The sequence below is a fragment of the Columba livia genome, chromosome 2, assembly GCF_036013475.1.
Source record: "Columba livia isolate bColLiv1 breed racing homer chromosome 2, bColLiv1.pat.W.v2, whole genome shotgun sequence".
NCBI classification, from domain to species: Eukaryota; Metazoa; Chordata; class Aves; order Columbiformes; family Columbidae; genus Columba; species Columba livia.
In genome coordinates, this window is record NC_088603.1 from 137,560,348 (window position 1) to 137,580,655 (window position 20,308).

General features: G+C 40.8%; 2 protein-coding genes across 26 annotated transcripts in view; one reads left to right on the plus strand and one right to left on the minus strand.

The window, feature by feature from the left end:
• Positions 1–3,407, minus strand: part of RAD54B (RAD54 homolog B) — a 64,004-nt gene extending 60,597 nt beyond the window's left edge. For 4 of the 9 annotated variants that reach the window (XM_065053988.1, XM_065053987.1, XM_065053984.1 and 1 more), the window contains exons 1-2: positions 3,267–3,407; positions 289–442 (exon numbers count right to left, since the gene is read on the minus strand). In XM_065053988.1, coding sequence (XP_064910060.1) covers positions 289–426 — 138 coding nt within the window. In that variant the 5' untranslated portion in view covers positions 427–442; positions 3,267–3,407. Of the gene's footprint in view, positions 1–288; positions 443–2,152; positions 2,210–2,784 lie in introns of all 9 variants that reach the window. The other 5 variants (XM_065053989.1, XM_065053985.1, XM_065053986.1 and 2 more) reach the window with 3 other exon arrangements.
• Positions 3,408–3,468: 61 nt separating this feature from the next.
• On the plus strand, positions 3,469–18,961 carry LOC102095870 (E3 ubiquitin-protein ligase NRDP1). 17 transcript variants are annotated; one of them, XM_065054002.1, is made up of 11 exons: positions 3,473–3,609; positions 4,257–4,470; positions 4,624–4,705; positions 5,416–5,512; positions 7,884–7,997; positions 8,896–9,121; positions 10,275–10,414; positions 12,208–12,370; positions 13,537–13,657; positions 14,367–14,609; positions 15,398–18,961. In XM_065054002.1, exons 6-10 carry the CDS (start codon positions 8,916–8,918, stop codon positions 14,601–14,603), a joined length of 867 nt encoding a protein of 288 aa, XP_064910074.1. In that variant the 5' UTR covers positions 3,473–3,609; positions 4,257–4,470; positions 4,624–4,705; positions 5,416–5,512; positions 7,884–7,997; positions 8,896–8,915; the 3' UTR covers positions 14,604–14,609; positions 15,398–18,961. The 17 variants fall into 17 exon arrangements, with proteins under 17 accessions (XP_064910070.1, XP_064910074.1, XP_064910071.1 ...); XM_065053999.1 differs by having other exon boundaries at positions 5,416–5,526; positions 14,367–18,961; XM_065053996.1 differs by having other exon boundaries at positions 14,367–18,961.
• The last annotated feature ends 1,347 nt before the right edge of the window (positions 18,962–20,308 follow it).

The window sequence follows — 20,308 nt, forward strand, 5'->3', positions numbered from 1 at the left end:
ACATTTGAATCCAACAAAGATGCAATCCATACATCAGCTACACTGAGAATTTCATTTGGGCTCAATACTGATTACTTTTATTTATTTGAAAACATTTTTCTGCATCTAGTTCACAGAGAGAAACCTAACTGAGAAACAAGATGAAATGTACCAAAAGCAAAGGTATCAAAATCTATTCTGAACAGACTGATTATTTAAGCAGAGATTGTTTGTGGTGAGCTCAGATGCTATCTTTTAGTAACAATATTGTACAAACAAGTATACTTTTTAGTGCACTGTTATGTTTACCTCCTTTAATTTCATTCCTTGGTCCATCTCCTTAGTTTCATTCTTGAGACAAATTGTGTTACTTTTTCCTGGTGGTATAAACCTTGTTTTTTTAGCTACATTTCCCAGCGCTTGACTTGGAGCTGCTGATCGCCTCATATTTGGTTGTGCTGCTCTGGAGTGTGGAGGGGAAGGAAGGAAGGAAGGAAGCAGATAAAAACAACTGTAGTCAGAGTAGGCTTTAAATAGAAAAATATATCCACAGATAGCAACATAAGCACTATTTAAAAACAAAATAAAAGATAACCTAAAAGATTTACAAATATTAATCTTACTTCACAAGCATAATACAACTTAAGAAAAAGCAGCATCATTGCAATGCATTAAATACTAAGAAAGATCAACTACAGCAAATTCTGCACTTTTTCATTTTTTTCACTCTTTTTTTCATTTGAAAAAAAACTCTCAAAAGAAGAGTTTTTCACTCTTCCTTTTTCATTTGAAAAGCCAAAAATGCAGGTCTCAATAGCAAGAAATGCCCTGGAGATGTGCAATGTAGGGCTACTTAACAAACACCAGTTTATAAAAAGAAAGACAATTGGAAAGAGAACTAACTATTCTAAACACTTATAATTTTGAAGAGCCCATTATTAGTGCACAACAAATGTTAAAGGTATGTTTACTATCTGGGAGTAGTATCTTGCACTAAACAGTCAATTATATTGGGCATTCAGATTCATTATAATAGTATTAGAATTCAGCAGAAAATGATCTCAAAATCACAGTGAAGTTTATCGCTCCATGTTATGTCCACTTGAACAGTGTAAGGAATGTATTAAAGGTTTCCCCTCAAAATATGAGACCTAAACAACCTCAGGACAAAACCAAGCATACACCAATGTTAATATGACAAAGCATTCTTACAACCACTAGAATAACAAGTTATAGTCCAAATACTTCAAAGTAGTAGAAACAAAACAAGAAGATTCCAGAAGAATAATCCAGTAGCTAGAATGATGAAGACAAGCATGGTACAGCAATTTATGGAACATATTTTGGTTTCATTCTCCATTCCTACATGGACTGTTTATTTTAATTGATCCTCCCAACTATTAGGTAAAAATAAACCATAATACAGACTGCAGACACAAACTTCTCTATCATCTTGAAAGCAGGTGTGTTTGCATCCTGTTGCAACAGCCAGTATGTTTCTGTACTTTTTTTGACGCTACTCTGCACTCCAGTGGCTTATTAGGGCACAACAACCTTTCTTTCTGAGATGTGCACAGTAGTAAGGTAGTGGTGTCCAAATACTTTGTAAATATGCAGACACTCTCCTTCATTTCTGAACAGATAGCATATATATGATGCTGTTGCTAAACGTAAAATTGGCAAAATGGCCTGAACTGTTATTACTTCCACTGTACCTGTTATTAAAAATACAAGGAAAGAGGTCTCCAGCTGTGCCAGCAGCAGTTCACATAAGTTAAACCTACGTAACATCAGGGTGAGCACATGAACTTCAGTTAAACCTTTGCAATAATGGGGTAGCTTGGTTATTGCAACAGGAGTACCTGTAGTGTAAACAACTAGCAGTCACTGTGAAACATGCAAAGGTGCCAAGAGCCTTCCAGAGGAGCCGTCAGCGAGTGCCTGCACTGACCACAGCCAGCTTCAGGTACCATGTGAATCTGAACAAGTTCTCTGCCCAACCCTACACTGCATGGTCACCCTCAGGAAGACAACCCAGGACACCCCACAACTCTGCCTGAGGACCCTGCACAGCACAGCTGAACTGCTATACCAACCCTGCCCACTTCACTTGCAGGGCTTGTCACGTCTCCTGTGGAACAGGGGAGTTGGGCAATTCATAAATTGCACATACCTGTGGTTAAAGTGGTTTGGTTTCCAAATCCATTTGGACTCTGCACCTTCATTTGGTCTTAAACCACAAAACCAGACTCATTAAGAGATTCACAAGTTAGTAAGAAATTTAAAGATATGACCCTTGATAACTCAGTAACTTCACTCTCATTAAACTTAAGAACATGTAAGAATATTACCCGTATTACCTACTTGCAACCAGACTAACCATTAGGGGTTTGTGTTTTTTAAAATGTATCATTGCTTCCAGCAATACATCTCTCTCTGTGTCTTCAAAATTAAGCTTTCATGAAATACAATAAAAACACAAAAGCTAACAAAAGGTTTGTGTTTTGCATCTTTACAGTAGTATACAGAAAAAAAAAAAAGACTGTTATGGATGTGCAACAAGTGACTCACACTAGATGTTTTAGATGGAATCAGAACAGGTGTAGCAGGGGCAAGGAGCAGCTCCACATTACAACTGAATCAGTTGCCAAGCTAACGATGCCTTTCCTGTGGGACAGGCACCACCCTGCTGGATCGCCTGTGCCCGCAGCACCGCCAGGTGGGGCCGCAGAACAGCCGGAGGCAGCGGCAAAACCCCCGCTCCTGCCTTGAATTGGCAACCCGGCCTCACCAAGTGAAGCCTACCATGAAACCACCGCCTAAAACATCTCGTGAACGCGTCCGGCTTCAGAAGCATTGAATTCGGTTGCATTTTTCTCCTTAAAAGCATCTTAGCAACTGCATGAAAATGAAACACAAAGACTGTCTTAAAGCGTCACACGTCAGCTCAGCTGGGCGAGCACGGAGCCCTGGTAAAGGCGGTTTCGCTTCCCATCCTGGCACAAACTCAACAAGCTGCTCTCTGTAAAGTACGAAGAGACGTTCCCGGCACGGGTGACGAGGTTAAATGGGTCTTGTGGGCAACTGCAAAGACGCGACGATTAACTTTCACTTAGCTAAACTGCAGAACGCGAGTGCATCGCCTTGCATATCGGTATTAATGAAAAAACAAAACAAAAACAAACAAACAAAAACCTCCAAATGAGTAGCAAACGCAAGGATTCGAAGCCGGTACGACAAGCAGTGCTGTTGGAACGGCCCAGCCCGCCCGCCTCAGCCGCCCGTACCTCGCTCAGCCCGGCCCCGCCGCGCGGACACTCAACTGTCCCGCCGCTCCCGTCAGCCCGCCCCGCGCATGCGCCGAGGGCCGCGCTTCCCGCCAAGCACGCGTGCGCACGCCCGATCCCTCCGCCGGGGAGGCGTTGAGGTGCGCGTGCGCAGCGCGGGTCTGCGGGAGGTGCTCGGCGCCGTTGGGAGCTGCGCATGCGCGAGGCCGTCTTGCCACACACAGCATGGCGGAGGGGCTGTGTTCCTGCCGCGTGCCGCGCGGCCGTCAAGCGAGAGTGGCCGCAAAAGTAACCTCGATTTCGCGACAGCGAGCGGCGGCGGGGCGAGGCGGCGCCGGGCGGGGTGAGCGGGGCGAGCGGGTGACGGCGGCCGCCTGCGGGCTGGGCCGGGCCGGGCTGGGCTGGGCTGGGCTGGGCTGGGCTGGAGCCGGGGCCGCCTGCGGGGGGCAGCGGGGCCGGGGCGGACGACTGCGCGGAGCGGGACCGTGCAGTGGGAGACCTTGCCCAGGGATCTTGGCGCTTGTCAGGGGTCGCCCGCTGTCGGCAGGCCCGGCGGTGGCTTTGCCGTCCCAGTGAGCAGTTGGGGGCGGCTGCTCGGCCTTACGTTGCTGCTCCAGGGGCTTCCAGGCCGGTTTCGTTCTTTGTCACCGCGGTCGTTGGCCATTCCCGAAGAGCCCGCCCAGTCCCCACCCAGGGCCCGTGCAGAGCGGAGCCTCTGGGGAGCGCTCCCGCCCTGCGGCTCGGCGCTGTGCGGGGCGTCCAGCCCCTGGGAGCGCAGCAGCTGGCCGGGACATGCTGTCTCGCTGCAAAACCTACTGGAAACGGAGCGACACAAACACGCAAGTGGAAGGGTTAGGTAAAAATGTTCTTTGTCAAAGTCGTTTCTGGTTATTATTGAAGGTTTTGTTAAGTCAGTTTTTTACATCAGTGTAAACTGGTATTAACTGTCCCTTCATTGTTATCCTCTTCTGTTCCCATTCTCTGACACAGATGTTTGTGAGACTCTACAGCGTGCCAGTCTGGGGAGCTGAGCTGAGCTCTATAGCAGCCCAGACCTCAGCCACCTCTGTGACCTACTGACCTTTCTGCCCTGGCTGCGGTTTCTCATTGCCTGTCTTGCCCTTCTTCCTCAGTCACTGGAGCTTCTGCTGAGCTATCTACAAGAAAATCCAGCCCAGCAAATCAGCAAGTTGTTGTCTCTGTGGTTAGTTGTCTGAGCCAGTTCAGGAAAGGGCCAAATGAAGTGTTCTAACTGATTCAAGGGAAGAAGTAGAGGGACGCTAGTGGGGTATTAATTAGCAGGTAGATTGACTTGGGCTACTGTAGGACAACTGTCAAAGATATTTTTTTCTTCCAGTTCGGTTTTGACACAGGTCATTTACCCGGTATGATACATCACTATCACTGTAGAAGCAGCTTGTACTGTCACAGTTGAAGGGGTGAGTCTTCATCTTTGGGCATTAATGCTGGGTTGAAGGTGGCTTAAGGTGACTGTGGCAGAGTGACATAAGACATCCTTAAACATTGCTTCTGTGTAGCAGGATTTAAAGCACAGTGCATCTTCATGAAGATAGAAGCTGAAGCAAGCGTTTTAATGTTATCTCAGCCCCAGGCCTTGCATAAATTGTTTGTTTTCCAGCCACAGGACACTTCTGCAAATGCTGTCTTAGTGATGCACATCTGTAGTTCTGTTATGATTCACTCCAGCCCTTCAAGCAGTTATGTTTTGTTTTGTCACGTCGAAAATAAACAGTTTTTAAAAACCAGAGACTACTGCTGATGAATAAATGCAAGTCACTCATCTGATCTCAGTGTCCTGTTTTTTACAATGGAATAGCTTTGATTGGTGTCAAGACGTAGCAAGCTATGCCATTATATTGTTGGGAACTACATCCCATCAGTGTTCCCCCTGTTGTTGTACCCACACAAAACCTGTGTTTGAAGGCAGCGCAGTGCATAGCGCAAGGCTGGTTTTAGGTGTGCATCTGCCTGGTAAACAAAGTGGAATGACAGCTACTAAAAATGCTATTATACCTGTGAATTCTGGAGGAGATTTTTACTTGTCAAAAACTATGGGGAGAAATGAAATATATGTGAAACAATGGAAAGCAAATAGCATGTAATAGATTGTGTTTTTTCTACCTTCCAGATTTGGCACCCGAAAGTTCCAGATATCCTTGTGTACAGTGTCGCTGATAGTGGCCAGGTGATGGGCAAAATTCTGGACCAGAGAAACCAAAGACAAGGCAAGATTTGAGATGTTAGTTGAATGTGGGAAAGCAGTGATAAATGATGTCATTTGTAGGTGCAAACAAAAAAGAAGTGTAACAATCAGTGAATTCTAATAGAAATAGAAGAGGAGGTTTTGAGGCCAAGTCAAGAAGAGTGAAGTTTCTGGGGAAGAGCAGAAGTTGAAAATTATGTCATTTTGTGCTGGAAGTACAGAGTAAAATGATCTGTACTGCTAGAGTGCGTGGCACTCATACAGTGCTCTCCCTCTGCTTATCCTTTGACTGAAGTGTGTCTCTTGAAGTTGTCAGAAGATAAAACAGCTGTAGCTTGTCAGGTCAGGAAATTTCTGCTGGAAAAAGTCCTGGACTTCAGGGACAGTCATTGTCGTAGGTCTCAGACTCAAAGCCACAAGGGTTCTGACACTGTGTGGGATGGTTCTGCTTCAACATTGGTCTTGAAAGCATACTGAAGGTCTCATCAGAAACTGCCTTGATTGTATTTTTTGCTTCAAAGTCCCATTTGAACTCTCATTTAGGTTGGGGCTTTAGATAGATAGATTTGTTGCACTGAATTTTTCTGTCAAGCACAAATAAAGTTTTTGTTTTACGCTTGATAAAAATACTCTTTACTGCATTCTGATAGACTTCAAACTTGCTAAAATATGGCGAAAAGTATCTTGAAGACTTAGTGCTCAGGGATCAGCAACTTGTGTGCAAAATGTAGCTTATAGCATCTGCAGTTCCAGTAGAACAGAAACCCTAGGACAGCAAAAACACTCAGTTTTGTTGACGTACCTTATACCTCTACGAAGGTTTTGTAAAATCGGAGTCCTCTGGGATCCACCAAGCCAAATCAAAATTTTAGGCTAAAAATTCAAATTATAGTACGTATTTATATTGTTTAACAGTCCTCCAGCATAAACATATGTTTCAATGCTTTCATCAGCATTGGGAAGTAGTAGCTGACTTCACATTCTGCTACTGATAATTAGCATTTTTGTGTACTTTTTAAACCTTCCATTGTGGTCCTTGCTGTCCTTACAATCACAGCTTTGTGCAAACAGTGCTCGTGTTCACAGTGAATTAGCAGAGTCTTGAATTTCTTGTCTTTGTTGAAGACCTCTAAAAATATACAAGGAAACAACAGTGTAAAGATCATTATCGTTTTCATAATATGGTGTTTTCTTGAGCAGACTCTTTTAAGACCTAGAATGTCCATGCTGTGGCTGAAGGAATCCATATCCCAGATACTTGTAAATTTTGTTTCTGTGTTGATGACAACGTAGCCACAGAAGCACAGAGGTAAATGCAGCGTGTCAAGTCTGCTTGGGATCTTTGTCAGGAGCCTGTGTGGATTGCACTCCCTGCTACTGTGGCAACGCTGTCACTAGGTCACCCAGCTGGTCCGTGTCCCAGCTTATGTAAAGGCAGCTCAGGCATCTCTGCAAGCCCTGGTGCTGGCTGTGCAATAAAAATGCCAGTAGAAACAAAGCACGATATGGAAACCATGTAGCAGGTGATGTGTTTTGCATTTGGGTATATGTATGTTTGCTTCTGTTATGTGTGCTCTCATTACAGGTTTTATTAACTTTAATTTTAGCAAATACCCTTCTAACACAAGCACCTTTCATAACTGGTAAAGATCTGCTTTGATACTCAGATAAATATAAGATATAAATTCCAGATTTATTTTGTATTAATGAAGAGGAATTGCAAAGTTTTTTTTTTTTCCCTTAAAAGCAAAATTTGACATTAGTTCTTAGAGATCATTATTGTTCTGACACAGTTCCACTTAAGACTGGGATTCTCTTTGAATGTCATATTGCAGTTGCTAGGTATCAACTTCAGGGATTTAAGTGACGACATAGTTTTAAATTTTTTGTTTTAAGTAAACAACCTTAGCTATGCTATGTATCAGAGCAATGGTATTGTCAGTACAATGAACTTGACTGTGATAGCGTTGTTTTAAAAATAAACTGCATATCATGCCCAGATAAAACCAGGTTAGATAAGAAACTTTCACCTTTTTAAGGAATATAGTTTTACCAGGTTTCAGTTCCTTCTTTTAAATAATATTGAGTTCTTTTGTCTTCAGTGTTACAAACCTAGGCAGAAGGCTTCAAAATTAAAGAGCAGCAGGGTGTTCAGTTTTGAGATAAATATCTGCATCAGTAGTAACTGAAAGAGAGACCAATAGGGCTTTTTTTACCCTCTAATCTGGTCAGTTCTGTTGTGTTCAGTTGTAGCTTTTTCAGTGGCTGGCTTTGGAAAGCTTTGTTTTAATGGGCCGTTAGGACAGTATCTATTCAGCAGCTGGCTGGTTAGACATAGACTTGGTAACTTAGGAAACACTACTGAGCCTTTTTCTTTCTAATTTTTCTCATAGGCACAATAAAGCAGTGAAGAGAAACTGAAGGAAGTATTACATGTCTTACTTCAGAAACCATTTTTTGATCAGTATTTGGATAAACTATATGTATATGTACTAAAATCTAAAAAGGTAGGATATCTTCATTTTCTTTTTTATTTAGAAAACCTCATAACTAACAAAAACCTCTCTCATGAGTCTCAGTAAGGTTAAAAAAGTAATTTTGTATGTTAAGGAGGAATGTGAAGCCTAGACCATATTCTTCTAAGTGAGTTCTGTCGAGTCTTACCTAATTCTACTAGGATTTTCATGGTAGGATTTCGGTGAAGGCGGATTGCCTGTTAGTTCTTCATAAAGCTTTCAAATCCATTTAAAGGCTACTCAGTTTTATAAAGTAGACCACGTAGGAGAAGACAGTAGCTCGTCATGATTTCAGGGTTAGCTGCAGTTTTGGCATCTTTTTCTTAGTGAATATTAAGTATTTCCTTAGACATGGGGAGATTTCATGCTGTTCCCTCTGGAATGGAAGTCTACAATGAGTCAAGAATTTTAGCCTTTTTTTTCAGTATGTAGTTCATAAATACAAAATCTGCTGGCTGAAAGTGCCACAGCTATTGTCTGTAAGGACACTGTTTTGAAAGCTTGTTAGGCACCATATAAGGCCTTAAACTGGAAAGCAAACATTTGCACTTGAACTTCTATGATGTTTCTGCTTCAGGTAGAATTCAAGTCAATAGAAACTGGATGTTTCACAGTGGCTGCTAGAACTATGTTCAGTAACAGCTCAACTGTCTGCTAAAATCTTTACTTTCAGAATTGAGAGAATCTTGATACAAAAATTGAATTCTGACATCCAGCAGTACAATCTCCAAATTCTTACTTAAATCTCCAAAGTAAGTGTTTGCATTCTTGTCTGTGACGTTCTTTATTCACGTTCTCCCTATTTCTAGAACTGCTTCCAGGCCTGTTTGTGAATCTAGCCACACAGACTGAGGACAGACTGCTTTATTTCTCTGTGTCATTTTAACAGGTTGAAGGTGTGTGGAGAGCATGGGTTATGATATTGAGCGTTTCGTTGGCTATGTCAATGAAGGCCTATTGTGCTCCATCTGCCGTGATGTGTTAGAAGATCCATTACAGGCTCCTTGTGAACACGCTTTCTGTACTGCTTGTATACATGGATGGCTGGTTCATCACAGCAACTGCCCTGAAGACAGACAAATGATTGATGTATCTTTGCTGCGACCTCTCTACAGGTATACAATTATCTTGCTGTATGTTGAAATTGCACAAATTTAGGATATCTCACCTTGCTTGTACAGTTTCATCTCTTGTCATTTACCGTCATTCAAATTGTCTTTATCCAACATGCCTATGGCAGAAACTTGCATGAAAGCATTAGCATTTTCTATTTATTATAACTAACTTTCACGGTATTAAGATTTCAAAATAGAAAGACCACTTTATTTGTTCTTCACCTTTTTATATCTTGAATGCTGATTTTGGATATCTGTCTGGATATTATTCTGAACACAGGTCTTCTACAGCACCAAAACTTTCCCGTACTTTGTTAGAGAAAGCAGGCAAAGCAACTTTTGACAACAGTCACTGAACACTGTGTATCTTCTGGTTTTCTTTTCAGTCTTACCTAGATACTGTAGTGGGGTTTGTAATGACGAATTCCTGTAGAGATGAACCAAACCTCTTGCCTTCAGATACTTTTTTAAAAAGGTCTTTAGCTGTAAAATACCTGGCTTGCACCACCTTGTCATGTAAAGCAGGCTGTTTCCATGAGTGTCTTCCGTATTTCTTGCCAGCATAGAGTTTCGCCAGTGGACACTGCTTGCTGATTAACTCCAGTATTGTCTAATCTTGCTCACATTAACAGTTAGGTGTCTAAAACCTTCAGCCACAGATGTTGAATTAACTCCATTAGTACTCCAGTGTTCTTGTTGATAATGAGATTTTACTGTGTGGAAAGATGAGGTACAGTGTAAACAGAACCCTGGAGTTTAATTTATAGATTGTTCTCTCTGTACTCACTGTAGTCAGTTTGGTTTGACACGTTTAGAAACACAAAACTTAAATGATGAACAAGTAGGCCTAGTGTTTATTCGTGGTAATACCTGCTGAGCTAGTGAAAAGTCACAGTTAAAAAATTATTCAAAAAGGAAGATTTCATTTGCACATTTAATTTTGGAGACTGAATTTTCCATTAACATTGAGGGTTTTTAAGCCGGTTCTTTTTCCAATATACTCACACGAATGCTAAAAAAATAAAATTAAACGTTATTCACAATTTATCCTAACAGAGATTAGAATCTTACTTTCTTTTGTCAAAAGTTGAAAATACAAATTTTTCAATAATGTTCCAAGATTTAATAACATTTCATTTTTTATTGCATGTAGGTATATGAAAAATGATTTAAACCGTCTTCAGCTACATTGCAAAAACAGAGAGTATGGCTGTGAAATGATTTGTTCTCTGGAGTCTATAGACAGGCATGAAAGGGAGTGTGAATACAGTCAGATACGTTGCTCCAATGCCGGTGAGTGACATTCAAAGAAGTTGAATCCTTTATATTCAGAAAACATGTGTTTGTCGTCTTTTTGTCAACAGAATGGCAATAATGGCTGTTATTTCCAAACAGAAATTCAAAGCTTTGGCTTGATCTAATCTTTACAGTAGTCTTTTTGAACAAAATGTATCACCAATTTATGGCAATTATGTTCATTAGCAACATTTTTTTATCTAAGAACTAACCAAAATGAGTGAATATGATGGACTTCAAATTTCTGAAAATACAGGAGTGTGTTTGTTTTGCTTATGTCAAGTTATGAGGTTTTCTTTCAATTTTGACTGCTCATTTTGATGCTTCAGTCAACTCACAGCACCTACAGAACGCTAGTGGGTCACACTTTATTGATAAAACATCCAGTTACCTGCTGCATGTGCAGCCGCTCATTCTGTCTTGTGGTTTTAACAAAAACATATATTGGAAATAAGAATTGTTTTAAGCTGAACTACGGTTAGAGATGTTGTGTTCATGGTAAGATTTTTATTTAGAACAAACCTGCTCCTCCTGAGGAAGAAACATACAGCTAAAAAGGAACATCCTGGTAAAATTTCCCAGTCAATTTTATTCAAAATGTTGTATGTTCCTAGACAAATTTAATTTCTAATTAATGATGCTAAGGGCATAGTCAAGTCTGCCATTGTAATCAGTTATAAGAAGATCAAGGTGTTAGAGCTGCTCTACTGGAAGTTACTCTTCCTCTCAGCAGTAAGTGACTCCTGCAGATGCTTCAGATTCACCTGTTATTCTTTCTACCACAGCAGCAGCATTTACAGAGTTGCCAGACCTTGTCTGTGCTGTCTGCCGTGCAGCCTGTGAGGGCTCTTACACTTCTTGAATTCTTCCTCAAGAATACAGCAGAGTGCATTTTGAGTATCTGAATTACAAATCATTATATTTATTAGTAAAGCTCTTCTAAAGGGCTGTCTTTTGCAATTTCCTGGTGTGGTTTGTTGGCAAGTTTCACTGCTCCATTGTTTCCATTTTCTCACTTCAATTTCATCTTCAAATTAAATGCAAGTGTGTTTTACAGCAAACAGTGCCTCAAAGATTAAATGTTAAGAATACAAACTTCAAGTTTAGAGTGTTAAATGTGACAAGAATTTATATAGTGTTCATTTTTGGTTCCCTAGGTTTTAATCACTACAGATTTGTAAAGTTTGTATCCTAGAATTTTTGTGGAAATGTTAAGTTATTAAATGTTCATAGATGCATGTTCTTGTTTATTTATGTGGTCTGGTATGTTATACACAGGACCAACCAATGTTGAGGAAAACAAGGTTACATTCCATCTCACCTGCAGTTTTGCTACATGTCCTTGGACCTTTTTTTCTAGATGTGGTACATAATTTGTTGTTACACATGTGCATTCTTCTTTGATTCCGGTCGTTGCGCTTTGTGGTAGAAGTGCAGACAAGCTGCCTTGAGTCTTAGCTTGGCATTTCTGTTGTCATTATGGAAGTTGCTTTAATGCCAGACCAGCAGCAGAACACTGCACAGAAAATACCTACTTTTTAATGTGTATTTTCAGATAATAGATATATTAATATGACTTTTCAAGAGTGTTTTATTACTAGTATGTGTGTTAAAACTATTGCACTTTGTATTCTAAATAAATCAGGTTTTTCACGGTTTTAACAGATTCGCCGTTGCTTAGCTCAAGATATTGCAGCTGGTGTGCTTGGTTTTGTTTGGAATTAATAAAAATGCTTTTGTTAGTTGTAGATGACCGGCTTACCTTACTGACCTTACTGTTCCCTGTTCAGGTTGTACAGTTCAGATCGAACGACGTAACTTAGATGGTCACCTGGCAGTGTGCGAATATCGGAGCCGTGAATGCCCCAATGGTTGCGGTTACACCATTCTCAGCGCAGAAGACACGCAGCATAATTGTGTAGCAGAGCTGAGAACAGAGTTAGAACTACTTCGGTACGAATCTTCTGTTTCTTCGATGTTTGTGTTAGTCTGGGCCTAAGATCACTGCTTAAAGCACTTCAAATGCTAGCACTGGATTTTGGTATGTGTTAAATAGTCTATTAATAACTTGATACTAATGGGCTAGAGCATGTGTCAGCATAACTTTAAATTCTTACTGTTTTGATTTTTTTGCTATTATTTTTGTGGGTCCAAGTTATTATAAGTCCTAAAATACCATTTCATGTTGTTGAACAAGACTGTGAGCTGCCCATATAAAATGATGAAATACCTAACAAGAACTGGACTGAAGTTGGCAGTTTCATTTTTCCACTGGCATGTTACAGACCCAAATTCACATTATTTAATAATTATATTTAGCTTATATTTTTACAGATCCAGAAGATAAAAATCTCTAATTATTTTGGCAGGTACAGACTGGTAGATTAAGCCTCTGAGGATGTAATATTCAGTTTTTACTAAAATCTTGGCAGATTCATAACAGTTGGTGAATGTGACTCTTCCTAGTGGCATCCTTTTTCCTCATGTATATGTTTTTGTAGCTTTCTGTGATTTTCCAGTTTTCCCATGCTCCTTCCCATTTCTATCCTTCAACTCACTGTCTGTCTTGTGCTAGTGAACATTGCTGGGAAGTCAGGCTCAAATCTGGTTTAAATGCACTGAGACACAAGGGATTCTGCTACCTGGTGTCTGAATTCAGAAGGTTAATGTAGGTAGAGAAAGTTTTTGGCTGTGAAGCTGTGTGAATTGTTATAATAGTTTGCTGCACACTATCGTTTAGTGTCCACCATAAAAGTGATAAGATTACATGTTTAGCCACAGTATAGTATTCATGCTTCTTATCTTGACTGCATGTGTTTAGTAATACTAAGCAGGTGTACACTACAAGTAAAAGGCAGTAAATCATTTAAAGTCATAAATATATGTTCTTCAGTTCATAGAATTGCTTCAAGAATATGATACAGTTTTCCCATATGTAGGCTGTGCCTGGTCAGTTTAGTATCCCCTGGGCACATGCACTTTTTTATGTTAGTTTTATTTAAATGAATAAATAGTATTATCATGCCCCTAGAGTGGTGTCCTGTAGAGGTTTTCTGGAATTCGAAAGTCTCTTTTTTTCTGTGCCTACAAGACTTACCAAGGAGAAATAAACCTTTTAGGTCAGAAATGATCTGCAGAGTGGAGGAGGCAAAACATGAGATGGAGTCAAGGTTAGATTCACAGAGAAGGCATATGGTCCAAAAAGAGAGTATTCTGCAAAATGAAATTGAGGAACTAAAGGTAAATATGATCATTTTGTTTTCTTTTTTTCCTTCTATCAGTCTAGCTTTTTGCTTTTGCCAGTAGTATTCTCTTATTTTGTAATTATAGTCTCACAGAGATGAGACTTAGGTTAAGTATGGGAAGCAGAAGAGGTGCTGGCACAGTGCTTTGCCAGGCTGAGCAGCTCTGTGGAGAAGTCAGGTGAGTAATCTAGATTACTAGCATATTCCTGAGCTTCACCTGCTTCAAATGCATTGGAGCTAACCTGGGTACCCTTGTGCAAGGACTGCATCTTTTCATTCATCCAGTTCTTATTATATCACAGAATAATGATTTCCAAAGCAATGGATGAGCTTTATAATTACGTTTTTTATTTTTACTGGATTTGATGTTAGATCCTTGAAGAATGTATTGGAACATAACCAAAACCTTATTTTGATTGGGGTCTTGAAATAGAAAATGTAAGCAGCAACTGAGTAAAGCCACTGTTTCTTATTATACTTCAGAAGAAACTTTTTGCACTTTTAGGAAAACTCTGAGTCTTTGAAACAAGACCATTCTGAAGGTGGATGCTGGATTCTGTCTCAAATTTACATTTGTTCTACTATCAAAAAATTATTTCAGTGTTGCTTATTCTTTAGAATCCATCACCCTGCCAATTCAACTTCATACCACCACTATTAGAAGAGAGTTTGTTTCCTGCAGTAGATTCGTGTTTGCGTTTCAGAGTCAGATGTCACGAATGATGTCAGATGTGCGCTCTCTGATGGCTGCAGAGAGACAACATCGCCAGGAGCTGGAGCAGGCAGAGCTGGAAAAACGGGAGTTAATGGAGCTGCTGAAGGGGCTGCAGAAGGACTGTCGATTAACTACTACAGAAGGAAGCAGGAAGTCAGCAAATTTCCGCCCTCTGACGCGACTAGAGAGCGTCAAACGAAAGCCTCGGGAAGTTACAGTTATCTAAACAGAAGTAAGCTCAAAAAGCATTTTCTTCTGATTCCTGGGACCATCTGGCAAACTTTTCTACTTCCCATGAATAATTGCTAAATCACTTCTGATTTACTTGATTTATTTTAAAATCTAGATTACTACTTTTATTTCCTCTTGGGGCATAAAAACAGATGGGGAAATTTTTTCTTAGGGAACAGTGGGCATTAAAACTAAATACATTTTTAACTAATGTTTCTATAAAAAGGGGGAAGGAGACTTGATTTATAGTCTCTTCAGTGCATTATTTATAGGAGTCTTTCAAGTCTGAAAGCCAGAGCCTTTTAAAGTCAAAGATACTTAAAGCTTGTTTCCTTCCTAGTCCATTATAGTCTGTTTAAAATCTAGTTTATGCTTAGACTTAGAAAGAAAATGCAATCATTAGTAATGGCATTTGGGATGTACTTAATTGGGGAAAAAGTCAGTAATAGAATTAGTAAGTCTGTAATAGAAATGAATAGATTTTGCTTGCTTACGGTCTGTGGAAGGTCTATTTCAAAGGTGGAGAGAAAGCACTTTAAATTGTAATTCAGCTGCTGTGGGACAGCTTCAGGTGAGGCTGACTTTTTAATTCAGAGTTTCTCTAATTTCCCAGGCTGATACACGCTTTAATATTAAAGCCCAAGGCAACAGAGTTGCCTAAAACCTTTTCAATAGATGTGTAACTTGGAGCTTTTTGTATGTGAAAGTCCTTTAAGCTTGAGACCAGCCCATTCAATACTCAGAAAGCATATATAAATACCTTGAGTATCCTTAATTTTCTTCTGGCAGGTTTAAGACCACTTGAACATTAATATCCAGACAGATGAGTATTTGCACAGTCACTTGGACTCTGGACGTCTTTATTAGTACTCAAGTTTGCAATTGTGTAAGAACTCGGATTTTTTAGCAGACTCACAAATACCGAAGCGAGGGGGCATTTGTCTGTAAGGACTGTGTAAGAAGTCTGTACAGTTCAAAGACTTTTCTCTAAACTTCTGACACAGCCTGTCCGTGTTGTTTCTGCGGTGTAGTTGAGCCATATTCTGTCCTCCGTTGCAGCTCTTCAGTGGAGTGACTAGGGGAGACCCCGGCCTCCTGTTTACTGAATGTGCTAAATCAGTTTTGAAAACATGTGCAGGTGCAACAATCTGAATAAGCTAATTGTATCGTTTAGAAAGCAAATACATTACTGTGCATGCCTCGCTGTCACTCAGAGCAACGCTTTCATGGTTAACGGCGAAACCAAAGAGAGAGGCAGCCACCTTCTTTAGCACGTATGCTGCATTATGAAGACTTGTGGTCAGAGCTGTCTTAATTTCAGGCATTAATAAATCCTTCTGACTTGCTTTATTATCACTGAAGCAGATGTACACACGTTCAGGTCTTGTGCATTTGAAATCTGACAGAAATAACTCTGCTGTGAAAGGTGGTTTGTTTTGTTTTTTTTCTGAAAGAAAACATTCATAGGAAGAGTTATGTCCAAATATTTACTTGGTTTCAGTCCTTATATTCAAGATTAAATTATAATCATTGGCAGTATTTAGGTCACAGTAGCAGTCTCACCAACTCATGACATAGCACATCTCGTAAGCAGCCATATCTAACAATCTGAAACAGTAAAACAGTAGCTATAATTTGGGAAGACCTTCATTAACACTAAACATTCAGTGGTCAATTCACGTGTATCAGTGTGCATATTAAAGCTGTAGGTAGGAAGTAAGAATGCTTTTATTATGTTATGTTCTAAATAAGCAAGCTGTTGGTGTCTGTGGTCTGTGACTCCATTTCAGCATTCACACTAATTTTGAAGCTTCTTGGCAACACCAGATTTCACGCTATTAGAGTCAGTCGGTGCTTTTCTGTGTACTGTAACTGTGTGGTTCTGTGATGTGACTTTATCCGCTTTGCTTAATGCGAAAGAAGAAAAACCTTCAAAATCCCATGGAACTCAGATGAGCTGGATCATCTTTCCCAAGTTGGAGGGCAGAAGTGATCGCCCAATCTTTTCTGTTCTGACCACTGGAAAAAGCAAGTGCTTTCTCCATAATGGGATCTCTGCATTTGCTTGTTTTAGGAGTTTGACCCTCATATTTGTGACTGAATTCCTTCTAGGATGGGAAACAGGGTTTATTTCGTATTTACTTAGCATTTGGTCTGCTGTCTGTCCCCTAAGTGACAGACATGAAACTACGGGACAAAACACATTCTAGGCGGTAAGGAAGGACTTTCTGCTCTGCAGCCTGTGCAGCTTCTAGTTGCCAGCTCCGGAGTACGAACTTTCAGCGTTGAAATGCGGCAGCACTTTGGACCCACCTGCTGCTGGAATGACCTGTCAGCTCCGCTTTCCGCTTCTTTTCAGCACCAAGTAGCTAATAGCATCAGATCCCTCACGTTAATTTAAGCTTAATCCTATTCCTCTGTGTTGATAAACTGTTCTGCACTTAATATTTTCCTCTGCTGATGAACCACTTGCAGGGTGGCATTTGCTGAAGTGTGGTCATCATTTTACCTGCATTATAATTGACTAGGCGAAAATTCAATAGCCCATTATAACAATATTTTATCTGCTTTCAGCTTCTCCAGGCTCTTACATTGCGCAGCTCTAAATAGCAGCTGGCAGAAACAAGGGAGTTTTATTTCTTTCTTTCTTTCTTTCAAATAGTTTGTTAATCCTTTTTATAAAATCTAAAGGTCTAAATATTGTAGCAGACTTGGTGTAAGTGAAGACCATATTTTAGGATTATATGAGAGACACTGCTTAAAGTGCATTACAGGAGGGCTCCAGCACTGAGGTACTGGTGTTGGTATTCTCACACTAGATCACACTTCAATCAGTTCCGTTTTCTCACAGGTGGAACTGTTACTGAAGTGGACCAGTAACTGAGCAAACTGTTGTATTTTTAGGTGCTTCTAATAGCGCTTTGCAGCTGAACGAGGGCGAGCAAAGGCTGTGGAGCCCGGGCAGTGGAGAGACAGTGCGAGCGGCCCGGCTGCCTTCCCTCAGCCCCAGCGCCGCGGGGCAGCCGCACCAGCCCGTGCAGCGGCTGCTGCCACTGCAATTAACACAGCATTAGAGTTAAAAAGGAGATTAAATCTTTATCCGCAGTTAAGTGGGTACGAAATGTAATAGTACCAAACCCGGGAGATTCACAAACAAAACTCCTAGAGAGCAAGTTGTTAAGTAAAGCATGTGAGACTACAAGGTATTACAAGGAATTGAGCAAGTCCTTCTGCTACATTAAATTAGGTGAAAAAAATAACACTAAGGATATATTTTACAAAATATTTTAAAGCAAGTGGTAAGTTTGCCTTTGAAAGAAATCAACATTTAGATATTTATGCTGAAGACACAAAAGGCCAGTTACAAATACATGTAATCTAGTTCCCCTAGACTGACTTTTCCACTTGAGAGGTCAAATTCAAGGCAAAATAGTTTCCTCTGTTTCCTTCAGCATTCAATCTGCATTTCCTTCACCTGCGCTCCTCCCGAAGCAAAACCCTGTCGGTGCACTTGGCCAGTATGGATCATTGCTGCTAGGATTATTTTGCCTGGATCAGGAACAGCAAGTTTTGGGGGGAGCTTCTCGTAGGTTTAGATGAGTTTCAAGAGAAGGTGTGGAACTGAGAATGTTGCATCTGAGTCGAGTGCAGGAGCAGCAAGGAAGAAATTTGCTGGACTTCCTAATTAAGGTGGCAGCTTTCAGTATGAGATTAACAGTCTCATGAGGGAAATCAATGTAGTACCACATATGTACAAGCGTTTCTTGTCAGCACAAAAGGGAATGGAATTATATAGTTAAACAAAACACCTAATACAGTAAAGTATTTTGACTGGCCAAAAGTGGTTTTATCTCAACTGTTCTTAGGTGTTTTTAAGAAGTTTAATGTATCAGTTGATCCCAGGTGGCAAACGGTTCCTCATATTTACAGCAATGGGCAGCCTTGCAAGTTAAATTTTCTGTGCATTGTCCTCTTGGATGTTTCTGGCATGGTGCTTTTCTGCGTGGAAGCGCTGGACAGTATTTAAACGGAGCAGTACCAGCCTTGCCTTTCTCCCGTACTGCTGGTTGGATGAAGTGTGATAGGACAGGGAGATTTTACCACAGAGATAGATGCCTTTATAAAGACCTACAATTCTATGCAACTTTCTATTAACAAATAAACATTGAACTGTCTTCCAGCATTGTGGTTCACTGCCAATATATTTACATTTTCTACCTTTATATACACAAGAAGGATAAAACAGTGCTTATCAGTTCTTAATCTCTAGTCTGTAAAACAGTAACACTATTTGTACCACTTTGAAGTACACTTTGTATAAAAGTTGGATTAATAAAGTAGTCTCTACCATAATTAATGAACTTTGTTTCACTTCTTTCTGATAGGAGAGTTTGAGTCTCTTCATCAGATGAAATAGCAAAATGTGGGTATGCTGGCTGCACCGTGGGGAAGGTCACGAATAAACTACACTGTAGGGTCAGTGCAGTGGAGGAGGTGCAGCTGTATTTTGCCAAATAGAGGTACTATACAGCAATAAAGGCAGGTATTCCATCAAATGCTGTTCCTTCCTCAAGGATTTTTCTCCTGCCTCATGGCTGGGCATTTCTGAATGGGCTGAGCAGCTGCTTCGAAGGTGAAGAGCTGGCAGCAGTTGAAAACTCTGGGACTCCAAGAGCGTGACATTCTGGTCCTGCACAAACAGCAGGACGATGAACTGGCAAGAAGGGAACAATTACTTCACTGTCCATCAGCTGAAGGGATCTCATCCCTAATGTGGGGTTTTCATACCCACAAGAGCCCAAGTGGGATTTGAATCTAGAATCATTTTAGTTGGAAAAGACCATCGTGATCAGAGTCCAACTGTTAACCTGTCACCAAGCCATGTCCCTACACATGAACAAATAAGAAAACCAGAGTTGTTCAGTAGTTGTAACCTAGCGGTGCATTTGCTTAAACACAAGCACTGGAGCACGCGTTTGCTGTGTGCTCTGCATTTACCGGCTCCAGCACCTTCTCACACCTGGTGGCAGGAGTTACTCAGCGGGGAAAAGGCTGACATGACAGCCTGCACGTGGTCGCGCCTGTGGAGCGCAGCGCACCCGCTTGCGGATTGTCGGGGATTGGCTTAAGGAGCACAGACATGAGTCCACCAAGCAACTGTACGAGCAGAGCCCATTTCAGTTGACATAAGTAGGCCTTAGTTAGCTTGTCTGTTAGGCCGTGGGAAAGGGGGAAAAAGTACTAAGGCAGGGTCAGGATATTTTTGAAGAGATAAGAGTCAGAAGAATGTGGGATGCGCATAGCTAGCTAAACCCAAGTAGGTGGAGTAAGTAAATGTGCTTAGCCTATTAGATAGAGACAAGTATGCATAATTATGGTATTTGGTATAAATGCACGCTATCTCGGGCAATAAAGTTGAAGTATGCTTTATCACTCATATTGAGTCGGCTGCATTTCTTCCTCCGTCCGCTCGGGTCTGGAACTCTGCTGGGACTTTTCTCTGCAGTGGATAACCCGTTCACGTGCCTGTGCCCATCCACCTGCATCGGGCCTGCAGCTGGTAGAGAGCAATAAAGACTGCAGAGCTGCTGAAGAGTCTGGAGGTAAAAAGAAAAGAAGAAAAACGCACACAATTTGTGTCAGCCTTATCCCACACACAAGCAATGCCTTTGTCCATCTGTTAACCGGGACATTCCGCGA

Bases quoted from the DNA above. Each gene is read 5' to 3' on its own strand.
- LOC102095870 (XM_065053998.1), top strand. From the start codon at position 8,916: ATGGGTTATGATATTGAGCGTTTCGTTGGCTATGTCAATGAAGGCCTA. The intron at 9,122-10,274 runs GTATACAATTAT...TATTGCATGTAG, and splicing joins TTGCTGCGACCTCTCTACAG to GTATATGAAAAATGATTTAA. The intron at 10,415-12,207 runs GTGAGTGACATT...TTCCCTGTTCAG, and splicing joins GATACGTTGCTCCAATGCCG to GTTGTACAGTTCAGATCGAA.